This window comes from Myotis brandtii, unplaced genomic scaffold, assembly GCF_000412655.1.
Source record: "Myotis brandtii unplaced genomic scaffold, ASM41265v1 scaffold508, whole genome shotgun sequence".
NCBI classification, from domain to species: Eukaryota; Metazoa; Chordata; class Mammalia; order Chiroptera; family Vespertilionidae; genus Myotis; species Myotis brandtii.
Window position 1 is genome coordinate 54492 of NW_005369365.1, and position 27346 is coordinate 81837.

Here is a 27346-nt window from a genome sequence, read left to right on the forward strand (position 1 = left end):
CTGTGGTCAGAATGATCATTTCTTTGGAATATAACTTGACTCCTCTGGAAATATTTTATAAAACTAACCCATTCCAGCATTAACTATTCCAGAGCTATTTATTAAACACTAGAGTGCCGGTGCATGAATTCGTGCACCAGTGGGGTACCTCGGCCTGGCCCGTGGGATCAGGCTGAAACTGGCTCTTTGACATCCCCCGAGGGATCCCAGATTGTGAGAGGACACAGGCTAGGCCGAGGGACCCCACTGGTGCATGATTGGGGCCAGGGAGAGATGCGGGAGGTTGGCCAGGTAGGGAGGGACCGTGGGAAGGCTTCAGGGTGTGTTCGGCCTGTCTCACTCAGTCCCAATCCGCCGGACCCCAGCTGCAAGCTAACCTACCAGTCAGAGCGTCTGCCCACTGGTGGTCAGTGCATGTCATAGAGATTGGTCGACCAGTTGACTGTTTGCCCCCTAGTGGTCAGTGCACGTCACAGCGAGTGGTTGAGTGGCCTTAGCATATCATTAGCATATTACGCTTTGATTGGTTGAACGGATGACCGGCTGACTGGACACTTAGCATATAAGGCTTTTATTATATAGGATGGTTTCTACTATATTCCCTAGTACTTAGAACAGTGCCTTGCAAACACTCAAACTCAGCAAATATTGGTTGAATGAGTCTATGAATGTTTCAGATGGTCCACGATTTTAAGGAGTCAAACCTGTTTGTGCAGAGAAATGTTTTGGCTGTTTTTCATAACAATTTTAAATAAAAAGCATTGGAGAAAACACTTTCTCTAGCTTGACCTAGTTAGGCTTTGATTCAAATAGGATGCTTTTGGGGGAAATTTCCAAGATAATGATGACATGGGGTTTTAGAGATCTGATGACAGAAATAGATGACAATGATAATGATAAAATAATACCATCATAACTCTGAGAATAAAGGCATTAAATACATATTAATAATTAGAGGAGGTGGCTCAAAGTAAGTGATGATGTCAAAATGCATTACTGTGGACAGACTGACTTTGGTCTCTGTGAGAGCCACACTGTCCTAGTGAAAGGACAGTCAAGCCTTGTTAAAGGGCACAGGGGACAATTCTATGGAGAGTGGAGTTAAAGTCCTCCTTGGAGGAAAGCGCCCACCCCCACAGGTAAATTATCTCTTCCAGGGCAAGCCAGGAAGAGGTTCATTCACTTCGTGTGGGTGAACACACTTGTCCCAAGAGGCCGTTTTATTTACAGCTTCTTCCCCCGGATCAGGCTCATTTGTTTTTATATCTCAAATCTATTTGCAGTCGGTGCTCATGTCGTATGTGTTATTATAAAACACCTTTTGGTGTGCCACTGCCAGAAGGGAGTGCTCCAAACACATGTTCTCCTACGGCAATAACTCCTTAATATAAACTGCATTTAATAAAACTGGTAGTGACTCTAAGAGGGAACGGAGTAAGGCATATTCAGAGAAAATGTCTGGAAGAAATTTGCAATTAATATTTTACAAGACATTTAGATTCCACCAATTCCTTCTTGCTGTTAAAATTTAAGAGCTTTCTCAAAACTGTATTCCTCTCTGTTATTACATCCTTAATTAAATTAATTTATACAGTGAATGCTCTAATGATACTGCTGTAGATTTTCAATCAAAACGCCTTATTGCTAGAGACAATGTGTGTTAGGACCTTGAAAAAGAATGACACAGGCACAGAGCCGTCACTGGCACAGGGATATCTGGACCTGACATCTGATTATTGAAAAGATTGTGGTAGTTGCTCTGCGCCGCAATTAAGGTCTTCATTTTATTTTTTAATTAAGCTAAATTAGGTCAGTGTAAACAAAATGAATCTTGCAAGTTGCCTTTCCAAGGGTTTCTCTCTGGGAAATACAATGGCAGATGATGGCATTTCTATTGAATGATCCCACTAGTTATGTTGTGCCTACCTGAAACTCTAAACAAAGGAAGCTAGCCCTAAGCCAAAGGCCTGCTGTCAAAGCAGAGGCAACCAAACTTTGTCCAAGAACACAAATGGCCCAGCTAAGGAAAGAGTCCGTCTAACAATTTTGCACCAAACTCAATGGCTCATCAAGTAGCCCGGCCTGTGGCCTGTGCACACACAGTCGCAGTGTGCTCTGCAGGCTATGGAAGTATGATGCACAGGGAATTCAAGGGTGTGTGTGCACGTGTGTGCGTGCGTGTGTGTGAGAGATCAGAATAGCTTAGTCCCCTTAGTACACAGTAGGCACTCAATTTCATTAGTGACTTGTTAATCTGATGAAATGTCAGTCATAAGTAGGGCACTGCACATAAGATTTGATCTGTTGCTCATACTTCAAGCTGCCATTTCTGAAAGAGAACATGATCAAACCAGAGAAATGAACCCCAGAGGCCCACTCCTTGTTCTATGGGTTGAGCTACTGAATTTACTCCCTTTATTTTTAATATTCTATTTCTAGGATTCGTGTTGAGCATTTCAGAAGACATAAGGCTCAAAGTGCTTCTCAGTCACAGGATGAGAGACAGGCTTGAGAGATGGGTCCCTAATGGCTTTGCACTGCTGAGTACGGCCCTGACCCTGGACCACATGCCCTGCACCCTCCTTGTACAGGGTCTCTGTAACCCACATATGACACGAGGGGAAGGGCAGGCACAGTCCACTGCATGACACATAGACCCGCTGGCTTTTTTTCACCTCTCCCATAGCAACCAAGTTCTTTGTCTCTCTCAGGAAGGAAAGAAAGATGGTCCCTAAACACCTAATTTTGGTTGCATGACAGGTTCCATATGATACGAAATACCAACTACAAAAGAAAATAGAAAAAAATAAAACAAAAAACCCTAAACACCCAGCACTCTTTGATCTTGTTTTAAATTGAATGTTTTGGACACTTAAAAAAAAAAAGGCAGCAAGTGCCTTTTTAATGGATTTTATCCGCAGGAAAATGATTACAGCAGGAAAGCTTTAAAGTGTCAGCTGGTGATGCGTTTTTCTTTATCCCTTTTATTTTTATTCAGAGAGATATTAAAGGCATATGGCACAGTGCATCATTAATTTCTTATTAATTTCATAATATGAAGGCAACCAGTAAAAATAGTAGTGATACAACTTTAAATTACTGAGCTCCTTGGTATTTAAATGAGAGACCGAGCACAGCAGGGGTTCTGTTAAATTAAGTTGTGCCTTCACATCGCAGTGGGGAAACAGGTGTGTATTGGTTTAGAATTATGGAAATGTTGACTAATTCCAAGGCTTGTAATCAAACAGCAAGGCATCCTGTAATATTTTTTCCCTAAGAATATGCATTAATCTTTTATGTCTGGTCCCATTTCTTCCTGTCCACCAAAAGCTCACAGCTGAAAAGAAACCACTTTCATGTTATTCCTGTAGCTGTTAAGGGTGATGTTTATCAGATAAAACTATACATAAATGCAAGACCGGGAACTCTGTTCCCATTTACCTAATTGGAAATGGCAAGTGTGGCGGCAGTGTGCGTGCTGCGAAGGCTATGAGCCTACAAATCAGACCCGACATCTCAAAATTTTCATTTAACCCGCCTCAAGTAATTGGGCATATGAAACTGAACAGGATAAAAAGAAAACCCAAAACAATCCACAAACCATGTTTTCCAACCCCAGAATCATTGTCCTTAAACAGGGGTCTCCAAAATCACCATCCCTGACTTGTGCATGTAGAAGTTTCAAGAAGAGAAAAAAAGAGAGAGGCATATGTGACATTCTTTTAAAATACAGAAGATACTACTGGTTTGCTAAGAAAAGGGTCGGAGTAAGATGTCCCAAACAGAAGCACGCTCATCAGTCACTTATGTGTTTTTCAACATGGCTCAGTCACCATGTTCACTCCGGGTTTCCTGAGAGCCAGTTCACACATGAAGATGGCATGCTGAGAGCTGTGCTTCTACTGGGGACAAATGCAAGCCAACCAAACTTTGCATTCATTTAAAACAGGATGTGATTTGGCATCAATACACCCTAAATGCCAAATGACCATTCAAGATTTCAAATATATATATATTTTAAACATACATAGAAGGGATTTGGTTGTGTTATTATGACATAACATTGCAACCTCTTCGAATTTACATTGGGGAAAAAAATCCCATATACATGGAAAATGGAAGCTGAAGTACTACTTTCTTTTTTAAGTCACTTAGACATACTAAAAAACCCCTCATAAGTTTCAGAGAGAAGTAGTTAAATCAAAGTGGGAGGGAGAATCCTCGGGCCACACGCTCGCTTGCTGGACCTTCTCTTTGATTTGCTCACATGAAAAGGGGAACGGCAAAGTGGTGTGATTCAAGACCAAGGGTCACAATTTATTATTTTTGGGTGATTAAGAAGCTAATGCTGTGAAAACCTTTTGTTGAGTCTTGCCAGTACAGATATTATAAACTTTTCAATGGATCAAAGGTGAATTACACAAATGGTCTCTTTTGTGGGTGTGATGGGGGGTAAAATTCGGACATGTGCGTGCATCTACAGAGACAGCTCAGTGACGCAGAGGTAGAACTACACCCTGAAAAATTAGGGGCATTCTGTTACCTTCCTTCTATTCTTACCAAACCACATTTCAATAAAATAATTAGCAATACACTACTTACCACAGGTTCTTCATGTAACCAATGCACATCATTATGATATTCAATGCACTCGGCACTGATATTTGAGTCAATGGGGGAAATATTCAAACAGCACAGGGATAGTCATACTAGCATGCACTATATAAATTGCCCCCAAACTCCAGAAATCATGTAGTCTCATAAAGTAGTCACATAAATCAGTTCACTTCTAGAGAATTGTACTCATCATCAGATATTATCGGGAAGGAAATGGAAAAAAAAAAGTAAGCTTTGTATTTTCTGTTCTCTATCAACACGAACCCACAAACAGGGCATTAAAACATTGACTTTGTTAACCACCATTGACTGCTTAGAAGCCATTATGAGGTTTAATATTATAGCTGTACAGGGTACATTTTGTTCTTTCAAAAGAAAAATCTGAAGACTAAATTTGAAAAGGGGCTCCTGGTGAGTAAAAGCTTTTCCTTTTCCATTTGCTTCTCATCGGGAAGGAAATGGAAAAAAAAGTAAGCTTTGTATTTTCTGTTCTCTATCAACACGAACCCACAAACAGGGCATTAAAACATTGACTTTGTTAACCACCATTGACTGCTTAGAAGCCATTATGAGGTTTAATATTATAGCTGTACAGGGTACATTTTGTTCTTTCAAAAGAAAAATCTGAAGACTAAATTTGAAAAGGGGCTCCTGGTGAGTAAAAGCTTTTCCTTTTCCATTTGCTTCTCTTGTGTGAGTTGGTTTTTTTCCTCCCTTTTAAAATCTTAGCCCACCCAATACCCTTTGGCGGCCGCTGTGACCCAGTGGGGTCACTCTGATTTTCTAACCAGGGGACACGCGGTTTGAGAGCTCTTTCCGTCGGCATTAATGCGGGTGCTTCTTTATGGGCCGGCCAGCTGGTTTGGCTGCCGCAGGGGAGCAGAGGGGTCAGCACACACTCCTCAAAAGACCAAAGTCATTTTTGGCACTAAGAGCCCATAACTAGAACCTTCAGTTGAAAGGACCATTTTCAAGCAATAAAGTGATTTTGGTACAAAAGTAAACCGACTCACCCCAGGTAAAGTTTTAATATTGTGCAGTGCATTCTGGGCCTCAAGTGCAGCTTTTCTTGTATAAAACGTTACGAAACAACAACCTACAGAGAGAAATGAAAAGGTTTTTAGAAATGTCTGTGAAAGCTTTGCTTAGATATAATGGAGACTGTGGCGAACAAATAATCTACTTAAAAGGATGCACAATTTAAAAATAATAAAGTGCATGAGAACAGTAATAACAACATCCCAAGCATTTACACAGTGCCTTTCATCCTGAATCATATTTATTAGCTTTGCCCGTGTTGAGATAAATTCATAGCTCTGTGCACCAGCCACCTGGAACACAGCCCTTCGGAAATGAGGGTGGGAGGTGGGGAGGGGGGGCGGTGTGAGCTGGTAATAGGGCCGCACAAAGAAAAGTGTTTAATCACAACAATAGCAGAAACATTAACTATGATTTCCTTAAAGGGTATCTCTAGGACATCACACTTTTAAAACACTTTCTAAACTCAGTGGTTTAGACAACTGGATTATAAGCCTCTTAAAAGCCTGGATAATGCTCTATTTTATCTCCACCACAGTACATAATGCAAAGTCCCGTACATGAGACACTCAATATTGGTTTACCAGAATGAAAGACTCTATTTTTACCAGTTAGCAACTATGTTATAGTACAGGTGGCCACATGTCCAAACAGGTATCTGCACACTCTGTCCCACGTCTCAAACCTGGCTGTGGCACATCGAGTGGCAACCTCTTGATTCCTTATCTCAGAGCTGATGGGGTCCAGGCAGCATGCCCCTCCGGGAGAGGCTGGCATCCACCCTCCACACAGCCAACTCCCTCCACCAAAGAAATGGTGTCAGGGCCTTGGACCATTCCTTCTGTGCTCTGAAGGATGGCAGACTCCCCCCTCAACATGTAGCTAAGAAGACTGGATAAGACACCAGTTAACAATCTGTTAATCAGCACACGGTTCCTTAGCACAACCAGGCTTAGAAAAAGGGTGTGGACAAAAACTAAACATTTAAAGAAAAAAGATGCTGCCTCTGACCTGGGCTGTCTTTGGGCTGAGAAAAAAAGGTGGAGAGACGACATCACCAAGACAGTACGTATTTTACCCCCCTTCAGTACAGGATCCTAATGCACAGAGACGGCAAGAGCTTTGAGAGGTTCTCCTACGCAAGGATAGCAAGTAACAGGGGAGAAGCACATGACCCTTAGGCATCAACATTGGTTGGCTCTATTTGGGGGAATGATGAAAATAAGACAAAGAGGGAAGAAAAGGTACAGTTGGAGGGCAGGGAGCTGGCACGACTGGCCATCTTTAGAGTGCTAAGCTGTCACTCTGATTTTTCAAACCAAACGCTCATTCAAAGGTAGAGGGGGAAATAAACGTACAATACTGTTCAGATAGCATTCCAAAATGCATGAAAGATGCTTCCTCCTCGTTAGGAAAGAAATTTGGAAACCTGTCAAATATTTGATTTTATTGGAACCTATTGAGATTAAATATGCAAAACCTTTTACCTTGAGGACAAAGTTGAGTATGAGCATAGCTTCCTGGCATTTAAAAATACAAGCATCGAGAGATAGGAAACCCTTCATATATATATCACTGGCATGACAGAGGAAATTGGAAATTAGGAGGTTTCCTTACAGAATCATAGGTGGACAGCCTGATCATATTTATATGAGCTTTCATTTCAGCTATTTGGATTTCTTTGACCAGAGTTCATTTAGCCATGCTGCCTGATGGTAGATTTTTTACTGAACTAATCAAATTAACGAGTGGTTTTAGTTTCTCTGGCATTAGGTAAGCCCAAGAAAAGCTATAGGAATGGCTGTAGATCAAGGAATAATAATACAGCAAAGTCAAGTCCCAGCTTCCAGTACCTATCATAATCGCTCTAAGAAGAGGAAAAACTACCAGCTATACTTTTTTAGGCTTGGCATAGAAAGAAAAGCAGAGAAAGTCCCACCCATTGCCTTCTGAAAGCTTCTAACAACCAGACTCTCAGTAAGTTCTCTCCCGATCCTGGGCTTACAGGGTTAGATGCCAGGTAAGGATGCAGGAGGGAAGGCTCGGAATTTCCCCTCAACAATCAAAGCTTCAGAAAAAGCAGAATCTGATACTTTCAAGCAGGTGGGTTTTGGAAGTGTGAAACTTGAAAAAAAAAATTAGGGCTGGGGTAGAAGTTACGGGATAGTTTGCTTGCCTGGGAAGAAGGAAATTAAGGAAGATGAAGTTAAGGAAGTTAAGGAAGAAGTTACAGGATAATTTGCTTGCCTGGGAAGAAGGAAGTTAAGGAAGATGAAGTTAAGGAAGAAGTTACAGGATAGTTTGCTTGCCTGGGAAGAAGGAAGTTAAGGAAGATGAAGTTAAGGAAGAAGTTACAGGATAATTTGCTTGCCTGGGAAGAAGGAAGTTAAGGAAGTTAAGGAAGGAAGTTAAAACAAAGCCAGTCTGGCCACGCTCAGAGCTAAGAATGAAGCATTTAGATTGGTCTAAAGAAGTGACAGGAGCTAGAAATGGAGAACTTAACATGATGCTAAGATAAACGTACAAGGAGCAAAGATGATGGAAACTGAGGGAAGCCTGTGTGCTCGGCCAACCTGAAGAGCTCTGACCAATACGCAGTGGGCTCAGGAATAAAGCAAGCTCTCCTGCCTTGAACCCCAAACAGAATGCCGACCATTTCCCACTGCCTGAAACCCACTGGGAAGAACAGTTCATTTCCTGTTTAAGTATTAATAGGGTGTCCTCAGGGGTGGCAATGTTTCACCGTTCCTAGCTATTAACATCTTAGTATAAATTTGGCTGAAGTGTTTTCTTCTTGAACAAAGTTCTTAGTGGATGGGAGGTGGTTTTTGTTGGTTTTGGGGAAAAGGCAAGTTTGAAGCTGAGGGCTGAGCAGTGCAGGATGGGGATGAAGGGGGAAAGGAAATGAAGAGAGGAGTCTAACATATAGAAGGGGAGATGGGAAGATGCCCCAAATCTCAAACTCTGTCCAATTTAATCGGGGGCCTTCCCTGCCTGTCTAATTGACAAGGTAAAACCAGGCATTCATGATGCTGGTCCTCTCCAAACTGTGTACAGCTCGTAACTCTCACTCCATGCCCATGTAAACAACGGTTGCTGTTTTTTTAAAAATGCTGCCAAGATCAGCTCTAGTTCTGGTTGCAATGCATTGGAGAAGCCCTGGCATAACATTGGTGATATGCTTCCCTCGCTACTCGCTGAACCCAACCCAACAGCTCAGCACCCAACTTGGCACCTTTGAAGAAGGTGTCCCAGCTCCAGGTGGGCACAGCCCGTGGCCTGAAGAGCAGAGCTCAGGCTGAATTTCTGCTCCGACTTGCAGTCTCCACTGGGCCCCATCATGCAGTGAACAACTTGCAGAAAGGTGGGGGTGCTGGGGAATATCACCCCAAGACTCTTCCCTTTGGTTTCTAACATTTGAATCCTGAGTGACACGGGAAAATATCTAACTTCCTCTGTACCTTAGCTACTTTAGCTTTATCACTTCTAAGTCAGTGAATAAAAACCAGGTCTGCCTAAAATCCTCCCCAAATTATATGGGCATAAAGGCAAAGTGTTTCATTCAGAACAAATTTTTAAAGTCAAAAGTCAAAAGTCTTCTTTATCTTTCTTGGGCTAAAAATGTCTTGCATTTCATTCAGCATGCATACTGATCCACTTGATAAAAACAGTGTTTGATTAAATTATCTTAAAATTTGCAGGGTAAATACAGAATTATAAATTTAAATAGTTCCCTTAAATGCAGCAATCTATTTTTCCCCTGATGGGACTTTAGTCTGTATACTTCCAGCATAAGAATGTGTTAAAGACTCGTTTCTGTGAGTACTCTCTAGAAACCATAGTCTTTTTTATCCATCTATCATTTGATATGCTCACTTAAAATTTTCGATTCATTGCCTCGCAGAGATTATTTCAACAAAGGAAGGGAGAAATATCATTATTTGCCCTGATATGGTAATTACCATGGAAAAAGTTCAGGGAGCTACTACAGATCCCAGAAGATCCATGAAGGTTCAAGAAGGATGGAATTTTCTTTCTTGCCTACCCTAACCGGAGGTACAGCTGCTAAGGGAACCACCTGTCTCCGAGATTTCCCCACACCAGCTGTAACTCAGGGCTGAAATTTACTGGATGCATTTCCAGGTCAGCTGCAGCACCAGATGGCTCGGCAATCTGATTCTGGGGACAGACTCCTCCTCCAGCAGGTCTGCTTCCAACTTCATCGTAAGGTGGGTGGTTAAACACCTACACCATCCACAGGTACTCTTCAGTGGTCAGCAGCCGCCACAGGCACCAAGGGGACAGTCCCTCAGCTTCGGGGGTTCCAGGAACGTTCATGAATGTCAGCCATGGGAAGTGACACCCTGGGGCCTCTGGGGGATGAGCAGAGGCTAATGCAATTTGATGAGTCAGGTGCCTCAGCAAGCCTCAAACTCCTTTTTCTGCTTAATGCTGCTCATTTTTGCTACTTCACATTTTTCTGCTTTGCTCGTTTGACACTAATAAGCACTTGGACTTCACAATTCTCGCCACCTTTATCCACTCATTCAGGGGTTTCTGCCAGTGGCAGTAGCCAACTTACAAAAGATGAACATGACCTTCCACACCCAAGTTACTTTATGGCATCCTGCTTTCCCAGTTTCATCGATACAATCCATCTTTCACGTGTCTATTTATCAACCCCAGTATACTGCTCCTTAGAAGGGCTTTTCAAATTCACAGGTGAGATCGGTCAAGAGAACCAAACACCTGTCTCAGGCCTACACAGAGCTCACATGTCCACTGCTGATGACTCCTCCACTGGTCATCAAGAAACACAGATGAGTCTGAAACACCATTGGTAACACATTAAAGGACAGTGAACATTACATCTCCCTGAGAATTCATTTTGCTGCTTGAATTTATACATCTAGCACAGGCCCTAGGCAGGCAATGTAGGACAGATCAAGTGTGATGGTCGGTGGAAGAGGCCTGCAAGGGAAAGACCCGGGGTGCAGAGGGCCCTCGGTGAAGGCCAGGCGCAGGGCCTCACATGAGCATCTCTGGGTGGCCGCAAGCCAGTGGACGATGGGCACTGAGGGCAGGCGAGAGGTACAGAAAGGCACTGGTTCCAGAGCCCCTTGCCGCCACCCCTCTGTCTCCTCAGAGCCCCGACAAGGGGACTGGGAGCCTTTCACACCCAGGTTCCCACAAGTGGACAAGTTCAGCAATCTAGCTGCCCATGTTCAGCTTGGAAAGTGAAATGTAATCAGTATTATAATTGTGCGGTAAGATTAGAGCATCTTGGATCAGAAGTTGAGAGTGGCAGTTCCCAGAGAGGCTGACTGCTAGACGGTCCAGACAGGGGAGATGCACCTGACTGTATCTCCTCACAAACCGTTTCTGCTGTTACGAAGGGTTCCCTCAGGGATTCTGCCGGCTTAATTGCTGAATAATTTGGGACACTGTCTTGAGGTTTCTGTTGTTTCCAAAGATAAAGCTCCGAACAAGACAGGCCAACACACACACACACACACACACACACACACACACACACACACACACACACACACACACACAATGGTAGTATATTTAAAATCATAAAGAAGACACTCAACTTTACTGAAAGACTTTAATTTTAAATGATCAAGTAGATTTATCCTCAAAGAAACCATCTGGATTATCATAAATCTTTTCAAACCACAGCTGTTTCTCTTGAAAATCTCTGCTTGGAAACTCTTGGTAATACAGAATTTTTAAAAAATGCACTTCGTTTGTGGAAACCACCAGTTTACACCATGTTTTGCCCTGAGTCAAACAGCAATTTGTTTACGTCATCCAGTGTGGAGGGTGGTGTAGACACAGCCCCAGAGAATGATGCCAGAGGTCAGATTTGTAAAATTACCTCTGCCCCGAAGCAAACTGACCCCGTACTCATCGAAGGGGCTTCCTCCGAGGTTTCCAGACCTCACCAAGGTGGGGAGGAAGGGAACAAAGGTCTGAGGCTCTGAAGAGCCTTTGACTCTAAAATATAGACAACAAGGCAGTTTGCATCATGTCTGTGTGCTTGTTGTAAGGAATCCAGGTATAAGGACGAGAGGTCAGTGACTTGAATGGTTTTCAATTATTGAAACAGTCGCCCGTCAGCTGTCGTGTAGACATTTCAGATCACAGGCCAACGATTAGGAAGCCAGCCCAGCATGCGGCTGGTCTAGTGTCATTCCTCACACGTCTCCTGGAGCCACCAGCCTGGGCTCAGCATGAATTCTCCTGGGAATGGTGCTCTCTTAAATGGGAGAAACGGCCTTTTTAGAATGTTCTGGCTCTAACGGCAAATTCTTTTTCTGATGCCACTCCAGTAATATCTTCACATGGAAAACTGTGGGACATTCTCTGAAGTGCACAGAAATAACTGTACACTTGAGGATGGAGGAGAGAAGGTGAAAAAAATGATTTCCCGCAACTCTGTGGCTAAGCCACTAAAATAAAATGTATCTCAGGTTTGGAGCTCATGGCGCTGTGCACATGGACACCTGTCTCCTCAGATGGACTCTGTCCACTGGATACACAGGGGCCTGCCATGTCTTCAAGGCCATTCAACATCATCCTCATAAGAAATCGATGTTACTTGATAAATCTAAGCAAATGAACACTTGAAAACAGCCACAGAATGATCATCTGATGGTTGTAGCAGACAAATTCAATTCAAAATACATTTGAATTCTGGGTGTCAACAGTCATCACACTGTGAACTGAAAACCCCTTTAACATCTGCGTCTGAATTCTAAGGGGCTGGCAGATCGAGGGACAAAGGCCCTGGAAGGCTAACTTAGCCAACCCACTGTGGCTTTTCTCTTTCTGTGAATGAAGATCTCTTTTGTGCACATTTGCAAGCAAAGTAGGTGCCTGCATTACACAAGTTGCATTGCAACTGGGATCTTGGCTTCTCGTCAAGTCAGTCGCATCCAGGCCAGTTGAAGTCAAAAGAGGACGCACTCTTTCTTCACCCTTGATTCCCCTTGTGATCTATTTCCTCCCTCAATCTTCGCCACTCTATAGAGAGTTTAATACTTTTTCTGAGTCCAAAGGTTGTTGATCTAAGTGGTGTATGTTGTGTCCAAGTGAATCTCCCACACACCAAGCTCTCCGCTGTCAACCATCGGCCTCACCCCTGCCAGCACCCTGGACTCTCAGTTTCTACAAAGCAGTTAAAGGTTCAAACACTCCATCAAAAGTCCCCTGAATTCTATATTTAAAGAAAACTTAGTGTTAACCTTAAAAAAAGAAGTAGATTACCCGTGGTCTGGAAGGTGATCCTCAGCGCCTTGACGCAAAAGATGACGACAAATACCATTCTTCAAAAGTACACAGATGTGTCCTTTCCTTGGCCCAAAGTTCCCCCACCAAGAAGAACTGGTGCTGCCAGAGCAAAACCATGTCAAATGTACTGCTATTAATTTGTGGCCTCCACGGTCCTAAGTGTTTATTTTGTTTACTTTGTCCTCAAAACCTGAGTCCCAAGTATTGCTACCAACTACACCAGCGGTTGCCAACCTTTCGGACCTCACGGACCACAGGCTGGCGACCGCTAAACTACATGGTTACATTAAGATGCAGCTCCCATGCTGCACAGCACGGGCTTGCATTCCTGCTTCCATTTCCTCACCTGGGCTCCTCTCAACTTGGATATTGCACCCAGACAGCTGCAGTGCCTGACGTACACTGAGAGACACAAAGGCCAGGAATGAGAAAAGTGGCATTCAAGGCAAAAAGTTAGTTCTAGGAAGAACCTACAAAGAGATGAAGTTTTGTTTTGCAAGCCATTTACTGCCCCCCCCCCCAACTTTTTTTTGCTTTAAACTCAGAAAAAGAAAATCAGAGGAAGTGAACATGGCATTCTCTTGGCTTCTATGCCCCTTTCATAGAATCAGAGTTTTATAATTCGTTAACTCAACTACCCTAACGAGAAGCTAATAGATAAGGCAAAACCATCCTAACCATTATTAGTTGACAGCACCCTTCACAGGGGGCTGTGCCATGAACCACTCAACAGTTTCTGTCTGGAACTCTTTCAACCTCCCTCATGTCACCAAAAATATCCTTTTATAACCAAAACGTCTCTTGCTTGAAACTTCTAACAGTCTCCTAGGACAAACCTTTTTTTCTCTATCTAAAAGTGGGTCTTCCATAGCTAGCATGACAGCTACCCAACACAAATGCCACATCCTGTAGAAATCAACTTCGAATGAAACCATATCCAATTAGCTTAGTTTTACAGAGTTTGATATAATTGGCACCCTGATGTAGAAACTATTACCATCTGGCCACTACCTGGGAAGCAGAAAAACAACGCTGCCATTCTGCTCTCAGTGCTTGAATTACGTGGCTGTCATCGTTTGGGTCACCAAGGGCAAACCCCAGGGAATCCCTTGGGAATTTCACTGACAAAGCAGGAGCTGTACTTCTTACTTCTGGCTGCCAGGCGCAGGGATTCTCTGTTCCTCCCAGAAGTCTGACTCAACGTTCTCAGCAGGACCACCGCTCTGCAGCAAATCTGAGCCAACCTATCAGCCAGGCAGAGCACAGTGATCTCACCGTTCAGTGATCTCCCTGCAATCCTGCACTCTTTCCTCAGACGCCGCGCCTGATGTGCAGTGACCACATGACCACGTTCTAAGTGGCCACAGATCTAGGCTACTGCCAGCCTCCTGCTGCCCTGGGGACTTCTCTCGGAGAAACCATCTCCTGATGCTCCATGGCCCCGTGAGGACAGGCTCACTCTCTAAATCTGCCAGGAAAATTGAGTTTCTTTCTTTCTTTTTTTTTTACCCTAGATTAAATCTACTGCATTTTCAAACCCTTTGGAAAAGCAACTGAGGAGGAATGTGCACAGCTGTGTGTGTGCTGCAACACTCCTCACCCATTATTATGTAAACACGAGGAGAGCAGGACACAAGCAGAAAAGGCATCAAGGGCAAAACTGCTGGGATCTGCTTTTCCCCTTCACCCTGGGGCTTTGAAATAAGCCACTTATGTTGAACCATTTCAAACGTCCAATACCTGTAAAGTATCTGAAGAATTTTAATGTCACCCTTTTCCCTTGATGTGACCATCATTGCATTTAGCCGCTTCTTGAACTCTCCCACTCTGCTCTAAGCAGGGGACGGTGAGTTTACGTGTGATGCACATGCTTTTCAAGGAACCTGGGACAGGATACAGGAAGCAGGCAATCTCCTTTGTTACAGAGAAGGTCACCTGAGCTTTGGAATACAAGGTAATAAGCAAATGGTGTAGTTATCACAATTTTATTTTTAATAATATTTTTTTATTGATTTCAGAGAGGAAGGAAGAGGGAGAGAGAGCTAGAAACATCAATGATGAGAGGGAATCATTTATTGGCTGCCTCCTGCATGCCCCACACTGAGGATAAAGCCTACAACCTGGGCATGTGCCCTGACCAGGGAGTGAACCGTGACCTTCTGGTTCATAGGCCAATGCTCAACCACTGAGCCACATCCAGCCGGACTATGATTTTATTTTTAAATACTAATTCTAGATTAGGAAGAAGGACCATATATTTTTTCTCTAAAGGTAAGAAAATAAAGTAATTTCAGGTTGAACTTGACAAGCCAACTAAAAGGCCTACTGGGCAGTATCCCTAAACTTGGGGTGACTGGACAGACTCCCTAGGCTGGTGGGTCTCCCAGGAGTCTTGGTGATGAGGCAGAGATGGCACCCCTGAGGACGGCAGCAATGCCTCCTTTTCCAAGGGCCCACGGCTGCAGTAGGCCTACAGGCTGATTTAACCAAGACACCTTCACACAGAGGAAGGAAGACGGCTCAGGGTTAACTGTGGGAGAAGGTACTTCTGCCTTGAATTCAATTAAAAAGGATTTAGTTTCTAAAGTACTGAGGAACCTCATTAAAAGGAAGTTTTTAATATAAGGTTATTTCATAGTATGGATTCTCTTGAGGACAGGTTGGCATTTTAATTAGGAGTTTGGTGGCAATGGGAGTAGGTCAAAATCATGTCTAATTTGCTAGGATTCTCAGTTCAGCACACTGGGCTTTTAGACCAATCTGTTGAGTCTCAACTTCATTGCGCTGCTTCGAGGGTGTGGTGATCTGTCCTTGGAGACTAGGAATATAGACCCCTTATTATTAGTGTAAAATACGGCCCAGCACTGTCCCTCTGTGGATATCACTGGTATTCTAGCTTTTTGTGGTCCTGATCTAGGTGGGGCTGAACTCTCCAGAGGCATTTCAATCCAGAGCAGAAACAAAATATTTTTTTCTGGAACTGGAAAAGGAATCATATCCACTTCCTGACGCTAGTCTTCACAGCCAAAGTGAAATGTAGAGGCCAACCCTCTGGCTATAGAAACGGTATGCTGGCGAAAGGAAAGCTCTGCACTGGTTTTAGCCTGTTTCCTGTGCTGAGACTCCAGAGAGCGGCCATTAAGACCACTGTAACTGCCTCACCCACTCCCACGATGCCTGCGTCATTTTTCATGTGCATGTAGATCAGGGAGGGAGAGACTTTTACGAGTTTCCTGGAACAGCAGAACCCATGCAAGAAATGCACTTATGTAGCCAAGTATTAGTTAATGTTCCAGGGATAAGAAGTCCCAGAGTTCTCATGGCAGAGACCCTGACAGTTTTCAAAGTCACACTGGATTTCCTCTCCTGCTTCATTCATAAAACTTCACAGTGAGTCAAGTAGTCAGTCACCCCATATGAGAATTTCAGACTGACTTGGGGATGTGACACAGCTCTTTACCTCTTCAAGCTTCTGTTTCCTTATTTATAAAATCCAGTTAGCAATAATAGCTGTATCACGGGGTTGTCACATTAAACAAAATAATTTGTGAAAATGTATGGCACAGCTCCTGGCATATCCCTCAAAGCGCTTAATAAATGTTACATATTATTGTCCACCTTAAATTTGTTATGTTCCTCCATAAAGCCTCAAGGCAGGCAGGACCTATGCAGGGTCCCTAGGAGACAGGTGAGGGGCAGGCAGTGTTACCCCAATGTTATAACAGAAGCACCTGAGGGACCGAAAGGCAGCGTCAACACGCCTGCCACAGTGCTGTGCTGCTCCCCGCTGGCCTCCGGGTGGACGGGAGACACACGAGCCCCTTTGTAAATGATGGCCATGCACCCTTTAATAGGGTTTGGAATTGATTTTGTTGTCTTGCTTTCTGAAGTAATTACTCAGAACCAGCCAAGTTCACCCATTTGCATGGCCTTTGAGTACCCGGCACATCCATTTACATGGCCTCTGAACAGTCAATCAATTTTAATGGAATCATTGTGGTGACTTTCCTGCTCAGGGTATGACAAATTTTTCCCCAACTGTACCCTTGATGGTACTCCCCCAAGAGCCCAGAATTCCCTAAAACAGTTTGTTCTTTGGAATAAAACCTGTTGCTGTCTAATGAGCACACCCAGGTTTCATTACTAAGAAAGGAGTTGAACCACAGATGTGTGTCACTTCCCCTTATTTCAGCAAAGGAGGAGGGAAAAGCAGTGACCTGGGCTTCGCGTAAAGAGGCGGCACTCTCGATGTGTAGGACCGAGAGCTGAAAGGGAGGAGAACCGGGGTGCCTGTCCCCCAGGAGAATTCAGGAACCTGAAAATGAGGTTCCAGTGGCTGGATTTCATTTGGAGAGTCACCATCACACAAGGGTAACACACAGGAAATATCCCTGGACTGCCTGATAAGCTGCTGTCTCCAATGGTAGTTCAGTTCCTGTTTTGGTATCATGCTACCTAGGACTATCGAAGCTCTTTGCCGGCAGAGGCCACATCGAAAGGTCCCCTGGTCCCCTTAACAAGGCATGGCACTGTGCCAGGTATCGGGTGCTTTTTAAAAAAAAATATTTTTATTGATTTCAGGGAGCAATGGAGAGGGAGAGAGAGATAGAAACATCAGTGATGAGAGAGTCTCATTGATCGGCTGCCTCCTGCATGCCTTCTCCCCCGCAACCCCTACCCCCCACCCCCACTGGGGATTTAGCCTGCAACCCAGGAATGTGCTCTGACCAGGAATCTAACCACGATTTCCTGGTTCAGAGGTTGACTCACAACCACTGAGTCGGGGCATCAGGTGCTTTTTAAATACTTATTGATTGACTGTCCTCAGGGCATTTCCCCATAGTTCACCCCAGAGAAACTCGGTTTCTTTCAGATTTCATGTTCTACGAGCCTTTCTGATGTGGGCTATTCGTGGTGGTAAAAACAGGCCATGAGACAGTCATTTCCCGAGAAATGACTCTGGTATGGCTGACCAATTTCTGGCCTAAGACATGTGTAGTTTGCTGGTTAGGTGAGCTAGATTTTTTTCAATCCACTTCTTAAGATAATCTGTACACAGTGCCAACCTTGGATTCTGGCATAGAGAAGTGAAGGTTGGCTTCTTTTCTTCCTTCTACTTGTGATATAATTTTAGGGGTACCATGGAGGCTTCCTCTAAATTTAGGGTGATCAAATAACTCACCAAGTGGGGTCACTCTGGGAAGTAGAGGGGAGAATATTAATAGTCATTCTGGGACAACAGAACAAAACGAGGGCTGTCACAAGCGAACACAAAGACTCCTCTCTTTCGTTCTCTCTCTCAACTGCTTCTCTTCTCCTGTGAGCTTCATCCTTATAGCCGGAAGCTCTGATTTATATTAAAATAAACACTCCTCAAAAGCAACACTATGATCTACTTTTCCAGTGATGTACACTATAGTATAAATAAATCTCCAGCGATAGGTTTTGATATGAGTTTATTCAGTGACAAGGCGGGTGCTGGGGCATGAGGTGGTGTCATGAAAGAGGGAAAAAAGACAAAAAACTGGGGTGGCTGCAGGAAAGAAACTTCACACATACCATAATTTTCACAAGGGCTGGTCCTGACTGACTGTGATCACCTTCAAGTGCTGGGCTGAGAGAATAAAGAGAACTTAGCAACTGTGCAGCTTTAGTCCATTTCCAGTTGAAGAAACTGGGCCATAGCTCGCCCAAGTTGGCTCAGTGGTTGAGCATCGACCTATGAATCAGGAGGTCATGGTTGGATTCCTGATTCCGGGTCAGGGCACATGGCCGGGTTGCAGGCTTGAACCCCAGTAGGGGGCGTGCAGCCTATCAATGATTCTTTCTCATCATTGATGTTTCTATCTCTTTCTCCCTCTCTTTTCCTCTCTGAAATGAATGAAAATATATTTTATAAAAGAAAAGGAAAAAGAAACTGGGACATAGAGAGGTGGCATCTGGACAGAGCGTCAACTCTCTGGGTACTGGACAAAGCCTGGGCCCGGATCCAATCAGGTGGACTCGCTTTTGCCAAAGACCGTCATGCTGCTTGATTGTTCTGAATCTCAACCCAGGTATATGTTGAGCATGGCTTTCCACTTTCCAGGAAATTAAATAAACATAACTGATTACGGGTACAAGAAAAATATAATCATGGTCCTTGCACTTGATGTGTTTAAAATTTAGCTGCACAGTGAACTGCCCATTCTGCAGCAGGTAGAGAGAAGAAGATTCATCTTCTTTGCCACAGACTCTCTCCCTGGAAACCTCAGAGGGAAAGTGAAATATTTCCCTGATTTCCAGGTTACAGAAAGCTCTACACGCCACACACTGATTAGCCGCTATGTGGCTTCACTCGAGGAAGACGCCATCTATCAGCCTTCCCCGCGCTGCACGCACACCGAAGCAGTGTTTGATCTAAAAACTTTCATTTTTCTCAATCATTGTCAACGACACTCTTTCTTCGGTTAAACCTTTAGAAAAGAGAGACAAGAAATATCCCACAGGCTCCCACTCGGTCCTCAAGATGACTGCATGAAGATGGATTAAAAGTCTTCAGCCCTTTTGGACTTAAGAGCCAGAACTTGGGTGGAGTTTACACACACACACACACACACACACACTCTTATTAAGATAGGAGTGGGAAGAAAGGCGTGTTGGAAAACACTCAACAATGAGCTAAAGGGTTGGAGGCAACAAAGATCACTTACGCAGCAAAGCCTCTGCTATACTCGACTGCTTCCTAATTGTGCAGATAACAAATGACAATAATACTTCCTAGTAGTCAAAAGAGGTTCTCCTGCCACTGAAGGCCTCCTTATTCTAAATTTTGTTCTGTCACAGGAAGACCAATAACTCAGGCAATCCAAAACAGTAGGTATCCCAAATATTTTTTCAGGATGTCCTGGAATACTTTGAGAGGAAGAATTATCTTCCTAAATATTAACTGTCATAGGCAAACATTAAAGTTGGTTTGAATTCCCCGAGCACACCCCAATTTGTCCGCACCACTGTTGTGTAGCACAGAGACTAGGATTCAAATGTGCTGTGAAGAGCATATGAAACGGAAATTCCACACATCTCCTGGCGTTCTTCTGGCATGTTCAGGAGGCTGAGTGGAGCAGCTTTCTATTTTCCAGTTTGGGACAGAGGTCACCGATAAATAATTCAACCCATTATTTGTCCAATATAGTTATGTTTTTAATTTCCATGATGATAAGCTTCAAAAGGATTCAACATTATGACAGGATGGGGGCTAGGGGGGCAGGGAACTCCCAATATTTCATTCCTAGTCAATCTTATACATTGACCTACGTGTTAAAGAGCTGTCATGACATGATATGTTCCAAGTATTTGATATGATCCATAAAACAACCGTATGTCAAAATGTCTGCTAACCTTGGTCAACTGAATGAAGCAATGAGCTAATTCAAAGAAAAATTCAGGTTTGAACGGACATATTAGTGTTATATAGTAGAGACACACTATAACTCTGCCTCTAAATTCTAGAAGAACAGAGATAGGTAAAGGGTGCCGGGAACTAGATTTCGGCCATCTAGTCTGCCAGCCTTCCTTACAACATGGGATCCTAAGACTGCAACAAATGTACACTACCCTCCCTAAATTTCATTACATCTTACAGTGTTTCTCAAACTTTCCTAAGACCATCACCTGGAATGTTTGTAAAAACACAGATTCCTAAAATCAATCCAGACATATTGGGTCAGGATTTTCAGGGGAAAGGCCTGGTAATATGTATATCAGTAAGTCTCATCCTCAAGGAAGTCTGGGGAACAATACAACCAGCCACCTGTGGTCTCCTCCCTTCTTCTCCCACAGCGCCAGGACTGAAGAAGAGTGCATGACAAAACCACAGCCACTAGCTTGTCATGTCACTATGTACAGGACAAGGAAATGTGAATGGAAGTGATATTTGCTGCTTCAGGGCCAGGGCTTGCAATAGAACAGATATTTTCATATTTCCTTTTGGATGGATGCAGAAGACAAAGTAACAAAAAATATAAAGAGGAGGTAGGGCTACAAGATGAAGAAGAAGGCTGGATCCCCGTAATATCACAAGGAGGAAAGCCGTTCGCCAACCGAACACCCAAAAAGGATTACTGACATGAGCAAGAAAGAAACTTCTACTAGGTTTTTAGTTGAAATACAATTTTGGGTCTATTTGTTGCAGCAGTTTAGTCTACCCTGATTACTACAGCACCACTAAGGTGATACCTGGAAAGTCTGGGTGAATTTGAACATCATTCGTTCTGTTCGACCACAGGAAATCCAGAAAGCCTGTCAACATCTGTCCCTGGAAGATCTGCCCTAAAATAGATTCTCTGGTGCACACCTCCCACGACCCAGTTTTGTGACATTGGTGTCGGGGAGGCGCTGGGTGCTGGCTGCTCTGGAAAGCTCCCGGGTGAGAAATTCAGGCCATACAATCAGGACACATCTAGGTTATCTAAAGCCTGAAGACTCTGACTGGGTTACTCTTCACCACATCCCTTGCTCTTTATTAAGCCTCCCCTCCATAGTGCTGTAGAGAAGCAATGAGTATATCTTATAGAGTTAAAAATCCCTCTAAATTTCTAGCCATCAAGGCTAACTTCTTGCCTGTCAGCAGCTTTTAAAATATTGATGGCTTTTCCCTCATAACAGACACGCCAAGTGGAGTCTGGAGGGCCTGCTCTTAACTGTGACTAGAAATGGACTCCATGTAATTAAATATATTTTTCAAGAGAAAGTACACTAAGAAAGGCGGGGGCAACATCCATCAATCCCCCTTTGCAGGCCCCATCTATCTATTCTGGCCTTAGTGCAGTAATATGTGGGGCTGCTGGCAAGCTTGACACCCAATTCTGACACCTCTGGCCGGAGAGCGATGGCAAGCCGGCCCATATATGACACAGGAAGAGTTTGGCTGGAGGGATACGAGTCCGTTTGGAAGTAATTTGCTATATATTCAAGAGGGAAAGAAGAAGGGCCAACAGGATGATTAGTAACTGAACTGGGGAGAGTAAGAAAACATCGCAGAAACAAAGAGAAAACATCTTGTACTGTTTTCTTAACCGAATGGCTTCTCACTCGTCTCCAATTAAAGATGTTGGTGCCAGAGATAATATTCTTGGGTTCTAATAAAACTATCATTTTACCCCCGATAATCTGTCACCTGTAAAAAAATAATCATACAACTGTACTCCCAGTTTTCCAAATCCCTGGAATCCTTGGTTACCTGACAGGTAAACTGCGGTTGGTCCACAAAATGAGAATAACCTTACAATACAACTCACTGCATTTCCTCCCTATGAACTGAAACACACACACTAGACTGAAAGTAGACTTTCAGTTCAAAGACAGGCTGTGTAATCTAATTGGCAGACCTTTATATCCAAGATTTTATTCTGAGTGTTGGGTCTTCCTTGAAACATCAATAAGTCGTATATGGATTGCTGTTAACATCTTTGTAAGCAGGAATAATTATCTCTAGAGGAGACTGAGTCTATGAAAAAAAAATCTATGATGCTTTTCCTTCAGACAAGCTTTGTAGAAAAGGTGAGGTCTGGAGCAGACCGAACGACCTCTCCCTTTCAGGCCTTCTGCGGTAGCTAGCTATGAAAAATGAATGTTAGAAAGTGGATACTGGCCTAGAATTTTTTTTTTTCGTAGTTCACATAACCTTAGATTTTTTTTTTATTGTACTCAGAACAAAAGAAAATTCTAAGCACCAGCATCCTTATTTCTAAGGGGCCTATCCATGTCTAGATGAGTGAAAGTCTAGTCTAATCAAGTTTATCTAAAAACAAAAGATCAAAGGTAGAAAAAGACATTGACAGTAGATTAAGTAAAAAAAGACATTGACAGTAGATTAAGTGTTCTGTCTCCCAGGTCTTGCCCTAAGCTTGCAGGCTCCTAGGAGGTCTGACCATCACAACCAATGTTTTTCCTCTAAGAAGATAACAAAATATTGGTGAACTACCTCATTCAGTCAGGGACTGGCTGACTGCAGTCTTTATCAGTTACTGCATTCTGCTCCCATGTCTTAACCACAGCAGAATAATTAGTTTTGAGATTGTACACTGCTGTACGGAATAAGCTGTAACACTAAGAGATAACTGACTGATTACACAGCCATGTTTAAAACATTTCATCAGTCTTAGGGCAGCAGATAAAACAACTATTTCATGTGTACCAGCAGGTTCCAGATTAACCCTGCGGAGTTAAAAACTGTGAAACCAAATATCAGCTGATTCCAATTTAAAGCAATAAATCACTGGCGAATGTTGACATAGTTATATGGGGTCTGGTTACCAGGTGACAGTTACTGTATATTTTAATCCAACTTCCATATATTTTTTTAAAAAAGTATTTTGCAACTGCCTCAAAGCTGCCACAACAATATACTTTTAAAAGAGTAATAACACCAAAATGTAAAGAAATAGCCTTAATAAAACTGTCAGCGTCAAAAACGATACAGAAGTTTCTTCATGAAGACATGAGTTAAAATCAGGAGTACGTACACACCAATAAACTAAACACGCAGGAATTAGACAGAGTTTGTGTACAAGCACCTAAATATCAGATATCCATTTGGGAATAAAGATTTAAGAGCTGCTTCTCCCGCCCCCTGCCATCAACCATGGGAGTCGAACAGCAGTGAGCTTCTATTCAACGTCCCGAGCAGGGCAGCCCAAGGCCAGTCTGTTCCTTCCACTGTGCATTGTTAACAGAAAAGTGGTCGGTCCATTGAGAGGCCACCAATAAACGTTGCTGCTGCTTTCTTTGGAGGCATTATGGCAACCTGGACGCGAAATTGTCTTCTGCCGAGTACAGAAAACGAGCTTGGTTTTCCTTTCCCCCTGTGACATTTGATAAGGGATCCTTGGAGACCCTAGTATCAGTTTATTTTATGGGAACTGAAACTTGAGATGAAAATGGACCCATCTGAAGCCTTTTTACATATGTGAATGGAGAGAAGAGCTGTCCGGCGTCCAATGGACGGACCCTGGATTCAACAGTCTGCCTGGTGTAACAAAGGGCACTGGCCTGAGTCCGAGAGGGTGGCTTTAGTCCCAAGTCTCCTGGCGGGGCTAAGTCACTGACATTCGACCACAGATTCCTGGGTAAAAGCAAGATGCCCAGCCCACCGCCTATCCCAGCGTCATCACAGGGAATAAGTGAGATGATGTGAGGATGCACCACAAACAGAAGGAGTCTATGCAGATGGAAGTTATTATCACATAGGGCATCAGCACTCTCTGGTTTATAAACCTGGACTGGGCGTAGCAGAAGCTGAGCGGCTTTTGGCAAATCACTTCCCATGTCTTCTCTCCCTCTGCAAAGAAGCTTACTCCGCTCATGAGTTTCACAGGTTTCCTGTGGATGATTGGTCTCAATGACTCTCACTTACATATTCATGGTCTATCTGATACTACAGCTAACCAATAAAAACAGCCCACTGATGAATTCAAACTGCTCTACGAAAATGTAAAGGACTAAGTCATTTCCAAGGGGCTAATTTTTTTTTCCCCACGAGGTGGACAGAGGAGGTTTAAATGAAGACTCTGTTCTGCTATGCTTAAGAAAGAGCATTAGTATCTTGTGTGACTGCGTCTGTGAATGAAGACATTCAAGAAACCATTATGTTTTCAACGTAGGTTAATAATAAGGCTATTTTTCCACCCACTCGTTGGCACAGCTGTAATGTTCTTGGCCTCAAGTGGGAGGCAACGTGGAACAAGGAGTCAGAAGATGAATGACATAAAGCATACCAGCACCAGTTAGTATAAAATATCACCAGATTAGAAATGACTGGTTATTGTCTTAGTGACGGCGACTCCTTTCCCCGCTTTGTTTCCCGCAGACGTGGAGTTGTGGCACCCAAGCCCGCCAATGGAGTACCCAGGTAATGATCAGTTAATGTCTGTCCTATTTCTAAACAGTTGCCAGCCCAAACTTCAATCACCATTCATCTCCAGCCCTCTTTTTCTTAGGTGACACTGCTGTACCTGCGCATGGCTGCGGGCCTGGATGGGTCGTGGCAGGTGCAAAACTAAGTCGGATGATGAGGGAGGAGGGAGGGATACAAAGAAGTGATAGCTAAGCATGGCCATGGCTATCAGGACCCCGTGACCGGCATAGGAAAGACGGAGGGGTTAGGGAATGCCAAACACTGCTGTTTGGAACCACCTACTTACTGTACCCTAAATCTCTAGGTGTCTGGTGCGTTCCTGCTCTCTCCAGTACAGAAAAACGAGCCGAATGGCAGTTAACACTCTCAGAAAGCACTTTGGGGATATTCTAGGAAAAGGACAGTGAAAGCGCCAAGTGTGACATTACTGTATTGTAACAGAATGAGAAATATTATCACACCTGGAGGTGCGATAGGAGGTGATTTGAAGTGCATAGTGGAACACTGACAATCAATATCACAGATTTATACAGCGTCCACAAGGGCACTTTCAAAGCTCCTTCTGAACTATGCACAGGAAAGGCATTATGGGCCCCATTATTCTGAGATGGGACCGGTGCCAGGGATGCCTAAAAGTGCCTGTTGCAAATGACCAGTTAGAGCAGAGGCCACCGAGATCAAAGCTCACCTCCATTCTTCCCTGAGATTATGGCTTGTCTAGCAAAGAGCCACCCGTATTTTTGTAACCCATGTGGCACTATAAAACAGGATGGTTTCTTGTTGTCTGTGAAACAGACAGCAAATAGAAACTGAGCTGAACTTCTCCATGAAAAGTGATACCTATGGGTGTTTGCATCTCCTGTCAATTTCTTCCAGTCAGAAAATGCTACCTGACTCTGTATCTGTTAACATTTGACATTATATTCCTAGTAAAATAGCATATGTTAACATGTCATTGATCTTTGCTAATAATAGCAGGTGGTGTGTGTGGGGGGTGTGGTTCGGAAAAGCTTATTTCAAGGACCCAGGCAGTTTGCTATACTTCTGCTCCAACCCTTCTGTGATCTATATTTGGACCTTGAATGTTTCAGGGCAGCCTTTGCAGAATGAGGACTTAATGACTCTAAAGGGCTAGATCAATGCAAAGATGCAGACATATCTGGGTTTCTGGACAGAGGCTAATTTTCTCATTTCAAAATCTTCCGTTTTCTCAATTCAAAATGAAAACAATTTTAATGTCTTTACTTTTAAAAATCAAAGTAAAAGAAGTGAAAACTCATAAAATAGAAAAAGCATCAAAAGGAGAATCTTAACACATTTCGTACCGCTCAGGAGTTTTCTCGTGTTTTGTGCGCCATCTGTTAAGGACCGCTCACGAGTGTTCTCGTTTTTCACGCCCATGGAAAAAGGACTGAATCTAGATACTTAGGTAAATTTTGTTTGGTCCCTCTTCATAGAGGAAAATGTTTTACGCAGTACCATACGTTAAAAAAGTACTAGGAACTTTAATTGTTTAATTGTTTTTGTAAATAAAAATGTTATAATTATTGAAAAACAACACCTAAAGTGCATTATGATGATTTAAATAACGTGCAGTTTGCCCAAAAACGTGCGGTCCCTGGCGTATGTCTTAGAGATTTCTATGCGGTACGCAATGTGTTAAGATCACAAGTCTCCAAATGGCCAAATTCGTAGCCAGGTGTCCATCATTGAAACTGCCAATCTCAGTTTCCCCACCCACATCTGAGGATGAATGACTCCTCCGCCTCCTTCCCAGGATAACACTGAGAATTAATACTTGATAAATCAGTCCATGTGAAGCACCGTATAAACACGTGTGTTTTAGCATTTATTGGAAACGCTATTCCATTAACGAAGTACTCCAAACACATACAGAACCAAACAGTGCCTTAAATGATCATACACTTCCCACTAAACCGGCATTACTTTTTCCTTGCAGCAAAAACTGTACTGGACCCTCAGAAGGTATTCTGCCTTCTGATAAATATCCCCCATTAGGCAGGTTTGGTTCACACCCTAGCCCAGTCCTCTGTGGAACAGGAGAGCTTTGCTAAGGGTGGACCAGCCCCAAACAGAACCCGCAGGGCGTTAGCAGGAACACAGGTAGATCTCAACGTTAATTAAATTATACTCCATTGCAAGTTCAGGTTCCAGTGACATTTTCTTCTGTACTCACTGAAATATAAATACTGCACTTATCTTGTCACTGAAACTTTTGAGTTGTTCTCTTCACATTCACATACACCTGTGATTTCCGGCAGACCCCTCGCTGTAAGATTTTGAGAATCTTACCCATCAGAACCGTTCCTTCCCCTACCCTTACATTTGGCACCTGTCTCGCTGAAGGAGCCGGAGGGGTTTCCAACCAGAAAGCAATTATTGCTACCTGAAGCCCAACGTCTGCAAGGCCGGCCTGGTTCTCACAGTCCCCAGGAAAACCAGGTTCTCCCAGGGAGAGGCTATTATGAAAGTCCG

The 27346-nt window shown here is 43.4% G+C and overlaps 1 protein-coding gene across 6 annotated transcripts in view; it reads right to left on the reverse strand.

The window, feature by feature from the left end:
- The window catches only part of LOC102245558 (CUGBP Elav-like family member 2), a 592914-nt gene that overhangs the window by 52656 nt on the left and 512912 nt on the right, over window positions 1–27346 (reverse strand). For all 6 annotated transcript variants that reach the window (XM_014548447.1, XM_005877131.2, XM_014548445.1 and 3 more), the window contains one exon: window positions 5631–5713. In XM_014548447.1, the coding sequence (XP_014403933.1) occupies window positions 5631–5713 (83 nt within the window). The remainder of the gene's footprint in view (window positions 1–5630; window positions 5714–27346) is intronic.